Source organism: Orbicella franksi, chromosome 5 (assembly GCF_964199315.1).
Source record: "Orbicella franksi chromosome 5, jaOrbFran1.1, whole genome shotgun sequence".
Lineage (NCBI taxonomy): Eukaryota > Metazoa > Cnidaria > Anthozoa > Scleractinia > Merulinidae > Orbicella > Orbicella franksi.
The window spans coordinates 17,306,991-17,319,894 of record NC_138149.1 but is presented as its reverse complement, the minus strand read 5'-3'; the positions used below and the strand labels follow the sequence as shown (position 1 = coordinate 17,319,894).

The 12,904-nt window shown below is 41.0% G+C and overlaps 2 protein-coding genes and 1 pseudogene across 2 annotated transcripts; 1 reads left to right on the top strand and 2 right to left on the bottom strand.

Annotated features, from left to right (window-relative positions):
* Positions 1 to 3,729: 3,729 nt before the first annotated feature.
* LOC145487835 (uncharacterized) lies at positions 3,730 to 6,756 on the bottom strand. Its single transcript, XM_081466630.1, has 4 exons — positions 6,704 to 6,756; positions 6,348 to 6,461; positions 3,783 to 5,910; positions 3,730 to 3,750 (listed from the first exon to the last, which is right to left on the bottom strand). The coding sequence occupies exons 1-4, from the start codon at positions 6,754 to 6,756 to the stop codon at positions 3,730 to 3,732; spliced, it is 2,316 nt and encodes a 771-aa protein (XP_081322756.1).
* Positions 6,757 to 7,964: 1,208 nt separating this feature from the next.
* LOC145486476 (uncharacterized) lies at positions 7,965 to 9,830 on the bottom strand (annotated as a pseudogene).
* Positions 9,831 to 9,922: 92 nt separating this feature from the next.
* LOC145487834 (uncharacterized) lies at positions 9,923 to 10,354 on the top strand. Its single transcript, XM_081466629.1, has one exon. The coding sequence runs from the start codon at positions 9,947 to 9,949 to the stop codon at positions 10,352 to 10,354; it is 408 nt and encodes a 135-aa protein (XP_081322755.1). The 5' UTR covers positions 9,923 to 9,946.
* Positions 10,355 to 12,904: the final 2,550 nt, after the last annotated feature.

Genomic DNA, 12,904 nt, shown 5'->3' with positions numbered 1-12,904 from the left:
ACAAGCTTGATAATGTCATATGATCTGTTCGTTGAAACACAGCTTATTCCAAGGAACTGCCTTCAAGTTCTGTCAAATTTTGGAAAGCCATGACCAGAGATAAAGAATGCCACTCCTATTGCAAGGTTCACAACAGTTCTTTTAGAACCTTCGACAAGAGCTGATCCCTGGAAGTTCACAGTTCACAGGGTGCAGCTGTTGTACGTAAATACTCCATTGAGAGAGCCACCAAGACCAACCTGTTCAACTTTGGCCAACACAAGAATGCCTACAATTAGAAATGCGCTGAACTTACAAAAAACTTCAAGATGTGTACCTACACCCAAGAGAGCAACGTTGGTAAAATAGAGTCATTTTCAGGAAAAGGGGGATAATGGTTCTTTCTTGTCAGCCATGGGGTTTGAAGCATGCAATGTTTTAGGAATTTCTGTCTGAAAATGAGTTTAAAGATTGATGAATGTGGTCTGAAATTGGGTTGGTACTTCTTATAAACTACCTTTACTCTAATTTATCCATTTTTCTTTATCTGTGAGATGACAGATTTGACTAACAATAGACGGATCGAAACCCACCAATGACTGATGACAAACTACACGAGTCTTTCAGCCAATACCATCATGGCTATACTGACCAATCACGTTCAGCAGAACAGACTTATAACATCATCGACTGACAAACACAATTCACTTGACTCTGAAGATGACTTCCGCTCAGGTTGTCGAAATGTCAGTCACCAACAACAGTTCTTTTCAGAACTACACTCACCCGGACCATCACACTGTACGAACTGCTGATACCCCTGGGTTCAAACCATTCACTATGACAAGTATTGTTGTGCGGTAAATTTTAAATTGCAGTATTTTGAGTTTAAATCGGAAAAAAGTGGCATAAAATCAACTGATGAATGAAGCAGAAAACATATCAAAGAGGTGGATCCGTGGTGTGAACAATTTCTATAGTTCCCAATTAGGTGTGATAATTTTTATTTTGTGAAAGCTTCTTCAGTGACTCAAACGATGAAAAATCAAACAACTTTCCTTGAAATCAAAAATAATGTTTACGTTCCATTGCATCCATCAGTTGAACACGTTGATGGGGCATTAATTTGATCCACCAAATCACTCAGCTGTGTGGAATCACATACAAACAAGTGATGAAACCCTTTCTTTCTTCCATCTTTGACGCCACTTTGACGTTCTCGTCTGAACTCAAGAAATACTCTGAATCATCATCGGGAGGTGCCTCTTCTGTCATTGTTGTTCCGTCATGAAACCAGTCTTTCAAGTTACTAGAGGCAAGTGCTTCTCCTACACTCTTGCATCCTGTACTTTGTTTTCCCAGGGGTAATATACTGCACTCGTGTTCAAGCGCCACTCTTGTATTAATTCCTAAACCTCTCTATTCCAATGCTTTCTTTGATCTCTCACCTAACATTTGCTTTCTTTTGCACTTATCGGATATCTTGCATTTCTTTTTACGCAGCATGATCGCTCGACGCTATCGTACTCAACCGGATATAGTTCACGCTGGCACAAGCATGACGTAGTTGACACAGCATGACATACCTTAGCAACTGACAAAGAAAGCAAGTTTGGGGAATAGGGGTGGGGGCCAAACAAGTAAAACAGGCATCCACAGCTCATTTGATCGGCAGATAATAATCCAATTTGGCGGCAGAAAGCTTGAACGCCATGTTTCCAGTGATATCGTTAGAATTCAAAGGTTAGATAGCTTTTCACTTCTATCATAATGCCTCCTGGAGGGATTGTAAGCAGAAAATTTGATTTTTTAGGGAATCAAGTGGCTCTTTTGCAATGAAATTTGGCAGGCTAAAGGACATAACTTGGAAACGCTTGATAGGGTCTTAACATAGAGGCCAACACAACTATGTTCTGACTTGGCAAAGTATGCATTCAGTCACATTGTAATAATTTGAGTTTCTTTGACATATCATAGAAACCCTACCGTAGAAATAAAGCTTTTATTTGTACAGACATGACTATGTCTTTACATCTTGAATTATTTGCGCAGTTTAAATAAAAACTGTGAATTGTTTTCTTAGGGCGGGTTAATATTTAAGCCGAGATCCCCCACAGGGGGTCTGATATGAGGGAGACAGGTGAACTTTCAAGTTTAACATGAATGAGATTGTATGTTATTGACAGAATCTTCATTATTTTACACATTTTGGATGCAGTATTTGTTGTAAATGAGAAGAGACGATTGCCTGCAGAAATACTAGGCTTTAATCACCAAATCTCTGTCCTTACAAAACATGGCGGCCAACTGTAACCACAAGCATTGCAGGCTCGCACAAGAAAGCTGAACATACTACATGTATGACACAATGAATTATAATGTAACGCAAAAACTCGCAGTGTTCAAGTCACGCAAAACTCGCAGTGTTCAAGTGTCTAGAGGGCCTTCAAGAGGGCCTTTTGCAATGTCATTTACACCACATTCACCCTGTCCTTTAAAGATTAAGTCTAACTACAGGACGACGAACTCATTGGGAGCGACGTACAGGTTCTGAATTCAGTACTGGTGTAAGTTCAGGTTCAAGTTCAGGTTCGGGCACAGACGATGGTTCTGCATCAGGCGTAACACTCGCATGTGTGTCAAGGGGCAAGTTCTCTGCTTCCTCTGGAATACATTCTGGTGCTGGCTGGGCCTCGACAACTTCCATGTGGCCCTTGGGTGCAAGGTGCTTTGTGGCCACTGTCGTCTCCCTACCGTCAGGATAGCGCACATGCGCATAGTGAGGGTTTGCCTGGAGTAGTTCCACTTCATCGACCAAAGGGTCCATCTTACTTGTGCGTACCTGGCGTTTAATGTACACTGGGCCAGGTGTAGCTAGCCAGGTGGGAATGGAGGCGCCAGCTGATGATCGGCGTGAGAAACCAAAGAATCGCTCGTGGAGTTTCATTGGTGGCAGTACACAAAAGAGAACGAACAGAGTGTAGCACATCGGGGAGGACATCCTGCCAGTTCTTGAATGGTAGGTTCTTGGATTTCAAACTCATAGTAACTGCTTTCCATATCACACCATTGCATCTCTCTGCTTGCCCATTTCCTTCTGGATTGTAACTGGTAGTTCGGCTTGAAGCTACTCCTTTTGAAGACAGGAATTCCCGTAACTCTCTGCTCATGAATGAAGCTCCGCGGTCTGAATGGACATATGCTGGCATTCCAACAAGTGAGAACAGCGATGTAAGGCACTTAATGACTGTGTTCGTGGATACATCAGGACATGGGAAAACAAATGGGAACCGGGAATACTCATCAACAACCATAAGGAAGTACTTGTTTCCGTTATTTGTCGGAAGAGGGCCTTTAAAGTCGATGTTGATCCTCTCAAATGGCTGAGTGGCTTTGATAAGGGGAACCTTCTCTGGGCGATGGTACTGAGGTTTACATTCACAACAAATAGGGCACCGGCTTGTCATCTTAATCTCATCGAGGGAATAAGGTAAGTTCTTGGTTCGCACAAAGTGGTTTAGCCTGGTGATGCCTGGATGGCAGAGTGCTTTGTGAAGCTTAAAGAGGGAATCTTCAGTGGCCATGGCACACGTAGTCCTGGACAGTGTGTCAGCTGGGACATTATCTCTGCTGGGGCGATAGACGATATCAAAACTGAAGCAGGAGAGTTCGAGTCTCCAACGCAGGAACTTCTCGTTCTTTATCTTTCCGCTGTGCTGCTTGTCAAACATGTAGGACACCGATTTCTGGTCAGTTTTCAGGATGAAGTGTCTTCCAGTAAGGAAGTGTCTCCAATGCCTCACTGCTTCTATTATGGCCTGGGCTTCCTTCTCTATGGATGCATGCTTCAGTTCACTGCCTTGAAGAGTTCGCGAGAAGAAGGCGACAGGTTTTCCATTCTGGTTGAGAGTGGCTGCTAGCGCTACTTCGGACGCATCAGTTTCGACTTCAAAGGGAATGGTCTCATCAATAGCGGTGACAACAGCTTCTTCTATCGTCTTTTTGAGACTTTCAAATGCTTCAACAGCTGGCGGAGGCAGAGGGAACGACCTGCAAGGAACAATTGGCTTGATTTGATCCGAGAACCTTGGGATCCATTGTGAATAATAGGAGAATAACCCGAGACACCTGCTCATGGACTTTGAGTCATGTGGAACGGGGAGTTCACGCAGGGGCCGTAGACGATCAGGATCCGGCCGTATGGTACCCTCCTCGATGGTGTATCCGAAGACGGGGAGACGCCGGGTTGTGTTATAACAGAGGTTCTTGCGTTTGGCAGCTTCAAGAAAATGTTCCATGTTAGTGTGATGGTCCTCTTGGTCCTTGCCGCAAATAGTAACATTGTCAAGGTAAGGGAAGCTGGCCTCAAGATCATTCTCATCTACAAACTTCATCATCTCTCTCTGAAAACAGGCTACTCCATTGGTGACCCCAAAAGGCAGGCGAGTGAACTGATAGAGATTTCCTCGAGCTTCAAAGGCTGTGTAAGGCTTGTCTTCCTTCTTAAGCGGTACTTGGTGGTACGCACTACGTAGGTCGATTGTGCTAAATACTCTGTACTGGGCCATCTTGTTGACCATGTCGCTTATTCTGGGCAATGGGAAAGCATCTAGAAGTGTGAACCTGTTAATTGTTTGTGAGTAGTCGATCGCTAGCCTCTTCCTGTGATTCTCGTCTTTAGTCACTACGACTTGTGCCCGCCATGGTGAAAGGCTTGGTTCAACGATGCCTTCTTTGAGTAATCTTTTCACTTCCTCGTCAATAAAAGCGGAATCCTCTTGGCTGTATCTTCGAGACTTTGAGGCAATTGGATGGCAGTCTGCAGTCAGATTCGCAAATGGCTCAGGTGGGTCTATATTCAGTTTACTAAAACCACAGACAGCCAAAGGTGGTTCAGAGCCCCCGTGATGGAAAGTGACGCTTGAATGCTGGGATTGGAAATCAAGACCAAGGATTAGGTCAGCACAAAGTCCAGGCAAGATGGACAGTTTGTAATCTGCATATTTACGTCCTTGGTAGGAGAGATCAGTGACACAGGTACCGGTGATACTAACTGTACGAGATGCTGATGTAGCCATGGATACTGTACCAGATGAAGGATGAACGGTAAGAGCTACCCTCTCTACCAACCTTGGATGAATAAAGCTTTCAGTGCTACCACTATCAAAGAGGGCTTTGACCTCCAGTACTTGGATGATTACAGTTCCTGAAGACTTTGAAAGGGATTCAGGGGCACCAACTGTGGCAAGTGTAGGAGACCAGGCTGCAGCTGAAACTTTATTCTTGCTCATCTTCTTTCCACGGCAAACTTTTGCAAAATGGCCCTTCTTCTGACAATTAGAGCAAACTGCATCACAGGCAGGACATTTTGAACGAGGATGGTTGCTGTTTCCACAGAAGAAACAGGTAGTCGCTTGAGGTGAGCCATTTGACCCTACCGCAGCTAGCATGCTGGGATCTATCTGTTCCTGATCCACCGTAGTGGTGGGTGGAATGGCTGCATTGACAGATGAAGGAGGACCAGAGTAGGACTTGGAATTACGCATAGCCAATTCCAGAGAACGAGCTTGATCAAATATGGCCTTCAAATCTAGCGTATTATTCTCCAGTAACCTCTGGCGGATTGAAGGTGACTGTAAACCAGTGATAAAAGCGTCACGGATGCTTTCTTCGCAATATTTAGAAGCAGTGACACTTTGGAAGTTGCAATCCCTGGTAAGTGTTTTCAGAGCTTGGAGGAATTCGTCCAAAGTTTCGTGAGGTTGCTGGCACCTCGTGGCAAGGATATGGCGGGCAAAGATTTCATTCCGAGGTTTCACAAAAAGAGCTTGTAATATTTCTACTGCTGACTCATAGTCGGTGCACTCTTCGATGTGTTGAAAGATTGAGGGAGAAACGTAATTCGCCAGTACCGAGAGCTTGTCGAGGTCCCTTTGTGGTAGGACAGCCAAAAAGTTATCGAAGGTTCATTTCCAATGAAGCCATTCTTTTGAAGCTTCGCCACTGCTAGGGTCCATTTCCAGGTGCTCCGGACGGAGTACTTTGTCCATCGAGACTGGTGATTAAATTGTTGTAAATGAGAAGAGACGATTGCCTGCAGAAATACTAGGCTTTAATCACCAAATCTCTGTCCTTACAAAACATGGCGGCCAACTGTAACCACAAGCATTGCAGGCTCGCACAAGAAAGCTGAACATACTACATGTATGACACAATGAATTATAATGTAACGCAAAAACTCGCAGTGTTCAAGTCACGCAAAACTCGCAGTGTTCAAGTGTCTAGAGGGCCTTTTGCAATGTCATTTACACCACAGTATTTGCCTTTAAAAATGACCCAAAATCGCAGGTGCAGATACCTTGAGGTACTCTGTTACTTCTGTATGTTGGTGTCCAGGATGTCCAATTTCATTATTCTGGCACCTCAGCTCCTTGCCTTCAATGTTTGCCATAATTGCAATAACTACGTCTCTTGTGAAACCTCTGATGAAAAAATGAAACAAATAGCATAATGGCAGACAATTTACATCATAGCACAGAATTCAGTCACAACAATGAGAAACACAGCTGCACTGAGTAAACAGTTGCAAAACTGAAGCTCTGAATAAAGGTATCACCAGCACATTACTGTGGAAAGAGGAAGAAAGAAAAAAAACCCTGTGGAATCTATCTTATCATCCTTATGCCGGGCCATCCATTTATCAAGTATGTAGTTCAAATCTTACATCTCTACTGCTCCTCTTGAACTGTGATATGCCTTTTCTGTCAGATGATTCATGTCAATGAGCAACAACCTTCACATACTGGCACTCGTTTGCGTGGCCTTTTTCTCTAAAAGAAATCAGTCACATGATGGGAAAGGAGTCTTTCTATATCAACTGTAAATTCATTCTTTTTGCTGCAAGTGCTGAGGAGGTAAGACCAATTTTGGGTGAATGCATAGCCTCTACAAATGCCTCAAAACTCTGATATGGGCAGTTGTCATTTCTGATACATGCTCCCACTCTCTTCAACAGACGATTGTGGTCTCCACATTCATGATGTGGGTTACCTGTGACTGATTTAATTTCAGGAACAAAGAAACGCCTTGTGAAGTCAGCTCCAAATTCTTTATGGAAGGATTTAACTGTCTTTCTGAACTTGAATGTCACAAGAATAGACCTCAGCATGTCAAGGATACTTTTTGGAGTAACCCTATCTAGATGTTCAAGGGGTGTATCAAAGAAGAATTAACGTTCCAGGAATATTGACAATGGCATCTGGCAGGCTCAATCTATCTCTGACTTGCAAGTTGATTGAGCCAGCTATGACATCTCTTAGAATGGCATCTATGGCACTTATGTCCAGGATTGAATGCTAATGAGATGTATGGTCCTTATGAGAAGCATCACAAAGTGTCATTTTCATATTACTTCATATTTGACATTATTATGCATGTTTTGGTGACTTTTTTACAAATGGGAACACCTTGTGATGCTTATCATAAATAGCATGAATCTCAGTGTGCACTCATGGACATATGAGGTATTTTGTTAAAGTCATTTACTTCTAATTTACTACGATACAGTAAACACCCGTATATAAGAACACACAATTTCAGAGGTCAGACTGATTGTGTTCTTATTTATCGGATGCTTAGTGAAAAATCAGCCTCAGGATGTTCTTAAATGTTCTTAAATTTTTTTAAATTCAGTGCTGTACAGCATAAAAGATGTTGCTAGAAATTTTAATCATGTTTTTGGACAATTACATAAATTGATGGAACAATAATTAAAAACCTAATGTTCAAATAGGTCTACTGTAATCAGTAATGTAACAAAACAGTAACAAGAAGGGTGTATGTATAGTTCTGTGGCAGATCCATATGCTGCCCCACCCTTGAAATGCCTAAAGTAGAGGTCCACTGTACATCTGCAAATCTGAAAGTCTGATTTACTACTGTGTTGACATGTACATCAGTAAAACAATAACATTAAGGGTTTGTACTCTTGTTATTGTTTGTAGATCTGTAACCCAAAAGCCAGCTGTGCATCTTAAAAACTGTATTCGTCCAAGCCCTGGGGAGAGATTTTCTCGTCTCCTGAGCCATCAGTTGTCATTAGGCAGCCGGTCTTTTCAAAAAGCCATCTTAGAAAGTCTTTGCTTTCTTTTAGTTCACTCCAGGCTTCCCCAGTCCATTGAGTCATAAGTATTCGCCTGTCCTTTGCAGAAAGTCTATCATGCCATTTTTCAAGATTGTCATCTATCTCCAACCACCTGTCCATTGCAGCAGCAATTTTCACTTTCATCATCCTTCCACATCCTGCATCAATTGGCTGAATTTTATCAGTATGGTTTTCTGGTAGCATGTACACAGAAGTACTGATTTCATTCCTACATGTCTCGTGGAACTCTTTGGTTTGTTGGAAGGACACGTTGTCTGCAAATAACACCTTTTCCTGGTCAGTTTTTCCAACCCCAGGAATGAGTGTTTTCTTACACCATTGCATATTTGTCACCTCATCCATCCAGGCATTTTGCTGGAAATACACATCAACTCTTTTATCATATTGTTCTTTCTCTTGAGAACTAACATTCCCTTTCCCTCTAAACACAAGGGAAGGCTTTACATTCTGTTCTCCTTCACCTCTTATGCAAAGTTGCAAAGTGGCTTGCCTTTTATCCAGACCTGATGATGGTTGTGCAACCCAGACTTGTTTATTGCCACGTGAGTCATAGGTAGTCCCTTGGTCCACCACGAATGGAAGAGGAACCTGGTCCACATTGTACCTGTTTTCAGGAGTCCACCTGCCATATTTGGGGTCAGTCATAGTTGATCTGTTCCGCCTCCTCTGTGTTTTCAGGGATTTCCTCAAATTTTGATGGAACTTCTGGATGGTTAACCTACCATCATCAGCAGAGTTTTTCTTCTTGTTTGTTCTTCTTCTCAGTACTATATCGTGCCTTTTTTTTAAACCTTTGGAACCAGTTAGAGCTTCCTTTGAAACTTTCAGCCTCCTTTTTCCCATAAGTCATCTCAATTTTTGCCTTCATCTTTTTCCTGAACCACAGTTTTGTAATCTTGCATCCAGCTGCTCTACGAACTTTGAATTCAGCAATCAATAGATTAGCTGCAAGTGGATACCTCTCACTCTGCTTCGATCGCCCAGCCACAATTTTTCTTCTCTGCCTTGCATCTCTTATATTCCCAGAATTTTTTCCCTTTTTATTTAGTTCTAGTTCCTTCAGAATTTGGTTTCTGTTTTTGTCCCACTTTTGAATCAAAGATCGATGAACTCCTTTCTCTTTTGAGACGATGTTGTGTCTATGTTTTGATGATTTCAAAGACTCAAAAAGATCCAGGGTTTTCTTTTTGAATTCAACTGTGTACGATTTTCGCTTCTTACTTCCCCTTCTCTTGTTTCCAAGACTTTCGACTTCATTACTGTCTAGAACAATGGGATCATTACTTCCTGACTGGCTAGTCTCAGGCAATGAGCAATGGGCATCTGCTTCCTTTCAATTGGCGAACATATTCTCTTGCTTTGAACCCTCGTGTGAGTTCTCGGTCATCGGGTGTTTGAATTTCATGTGGCTGTCAAGGTATTGTTGACCTCTGAATGATTTACCACAGACGTTGCATTTTACTTCAGCACTTTTAGATATCTCAGCTGTCTTTTCCATCGTTGGCGTGATGTCAAGCATACAACCATTCTTCAATTCTACTTTTTTTCGAACGCCACAATCGAATAAAGTCCGATTCATCTTTGTTTTAGCTTAATATATTCAGCTCATAAAAATTCCAAACAGTGAAGTTCAACACACGAGGAAGAACACTTTGTGCGCCTCTGCATTGGCCAGCGGTTTCCTTTGTTATATTACCCAGGAACCACTTCGAGCACTGCCAGGTTGTGCGAGTGAGGAACCATCTTGGAATTCATGAAAAACCTTGACAGATTTTTAAGGATAAACCCACACACATTAGAATAATGACGAATGAATATGAACTATATTTAGAGGCAAGCACAAGGGGTTATCATGCTTATTTCAAGGACGCCACAGTCTACATTGGAGAGATTCTTCTATGCGAAATGGAGCCCAATAATCGCCACAGCAAGTATGCAGTTGTGGTAAAAAATGAGGACGACAGGATTGTTGGTCATGTCCCTATTGAGCTTTCTAAACTCTTCTTCAAATTTCTATCAGAGTATGGCAAAATTGAAGCAGAATGCATTGGAAGTAGAATAAACAAAGGGCGAGGAAAAGGACTAGAGCTACCAGTAGACTTTAGACTAGTTGGGAATGCTCGATATCTCAAGAAACTTCTCAAGAAATTACAGAAAAAGAACATTGAGTTCGATTACCAATGGAAGCTGAGCAAGATACAGAAGTATTGAGTTTGAACTTCAGTTATTTTCAATAAATTTGAATGACATAATGGGCAACAAAAGACTGGACAAGTATTTGCAAGCTTTGATCAACTACAACTGTGATTGACCTTGATACAGCTATAAAATCTTATGTTTTTCTCTATCAATACAGTAGTTTATAGTATTGTAAAGGCAAAAAATGTAATTCATGATATTAGATATTCTGAAGAGAACAAAGGTGCCCAAAACTTAGCTAATACCATTGGTCAGCAGGTGTGTTTATGGTAATTTGTGTAATTTTGACACCCTTCCCATTTTATAAGAACATTATTTTTTTCCAGGCTGATATTGTTCTTATAAAAGTGGTGCTTTATTTGCCAAATTTCAGCCTGATGTTCTTAATCCATGTGTTCTTATATGTGGGTGTTTACTGTATTGTTGGGAAATATCTTATCATTTGCCTGGTAAAAATTCTGCATGATATACATTGCACATGCTATAAACTATCCTACTTGACCTACTAGAAGGAGAAGTAAAGAATATCAAACTATGACACCAGCGCTTGGCAAATGGGCCACAACTTGTGAAAGGGTTTTTTTTTGGGGGGGGGGGGGGGGCAAGAACTGCATGTAGACTTTGCTGCCTAGATCAATCTGACTTCAAATGTCAGTAACTCGATTGTATCTTTGTTTGGACATGTTGATGACTTACGGGTTTATCAAGGCTCCATGATGCCTCTCAACCACCAGGCAGGCATGCAAGGTACTTTAAAAGAGTACTTAAAATATTACTTGACAGAGCTCTAAGACATCACATCTATTTTCTATTCAACGGTATCTCCTTTGACAGTTGATCAATTTCAAATGTTGAGTTCCATGTCACAATAGCCTGATGTAAACAATCTGTTTTTCAGATTCCTACTCTCTATGCTATTTCTCTTTGACTTAAGGACATTCATGCGAAAAGTTTCCAACATTGATGTTTTTCTGAGACTTTTACCATTGAAAGATGACAAGTTAGTGATGTCAGAAATGTAAAAAAAATGAAGTTGCCAACTTCAGTTTGGAAAAAAATCCTTGATCTGAAAAAAATCGGGCTTTGCTGCAGAATAAGGCCACAGTGGCTGTAAGTCCAAAAATATTGCAATTAGATCTTTGAAGTGAAATATTTTCTGCCAAATATTGTTTAAATGGACCTGTTAAAAGAATTACGTCAACTGGTGAGGTTCCTTAAAGAACAAGTTCACATTTAGCGACCATGAATAAACACTGAACTTTACTCCCAACATTCTTTATTCCTTTGTTTGTAACAAACTTCAAACTTTTATTGGAAATATTAAATTACAATTGTCACCATCTTTAACATGTGACTAAACTGAACTCAACAGAAATGGGACTACAAACAGGAATAAACAAGAACCATGAATGATACTAGAAAATAACCGTACCCAGTTGGGGAGGATTTTGAAAGTTATGATGAAAATTGTCCTGGAAGGTGAGTGTTAGGAGGGTAGAAGTTTTTAACTCATGGATGTTTTCTGTAAAAAATCAATACATATCCCATATTAAATTCTTACAACAGCAAAGGAGTAAACTCAATTATCCTACACTGTTCTCTAGGTCAAGTGCATCCACAATAATAACAGTCATAATAGGTGAAGCATCTCTGCTATGGGTGAAATTATCATGGAAAAATTCATTTAATTACTCCTTTCAATAGATTCACCGTCCAAATGGAAGTTGAAAATTCAAACCATTACTTGATTCAAAAGTCAAATGTTGATTTGATCTCAGTAGATCTCAGTGGATCTCAGGTGACAATATGTGGGAATTTTGTGAGATTTTCCAGTAACACCAAGAGAGACGCCTTGTCTGTAAAACAGTTTGTAGAAGTAATGAAATGCTGATGAAACAGTCATCAAAGTAACAAATCATCTGCATAATGACAAACACTGGTACTTATTTTAACTGTTTGGTCTGAATAACAATCAATCAGTCAAACGAGAAGTTATATCTTTAACATTTCCATGCATAGTGGGCACAGGAGACTCAAAATGTGGCAGGGGTCGGCGGTGCGCAATGTCAGCGGTTGCTCAACAAAGTGAAACATTTCAATATGGTGGCCAAAGGCCAGAGTAATTATCTTTCGACAGATGCAGTTCGAGAAGCAGTTTTAGCTGATAGGGATGACTTGTCGTTTCAAGAATCGGAAGAAATCGATGAAAAAGAATCAGTTAATGGAGAATCCGAAGAAGACGTTCTCAGTGAGAAGATTGAATTGTGTCTTCAGGCATTTGACTCGCTTGATTTATGTGATGTAAATTTGGATATGTTTAAGAAATGCGTGCGAAGACAAATTGAAGCATCTTACCACGTATTTCAAAGTCCTACTGATCCGTTAAAGATTTTATTGAATGTTCCTGTAAACTGTGGAATGGTCCTTTATGATGAAACCAGACTGTGGCTAGTCAAGATCAAATTACGTTTGGGAGGAAAAGTCAGCATCAGGTGCCCTTATCAATGTGAAATAATTCGAAATTTACCAAAAGAAATTTTTTTGGTGTTTCGAAGTGGAGTT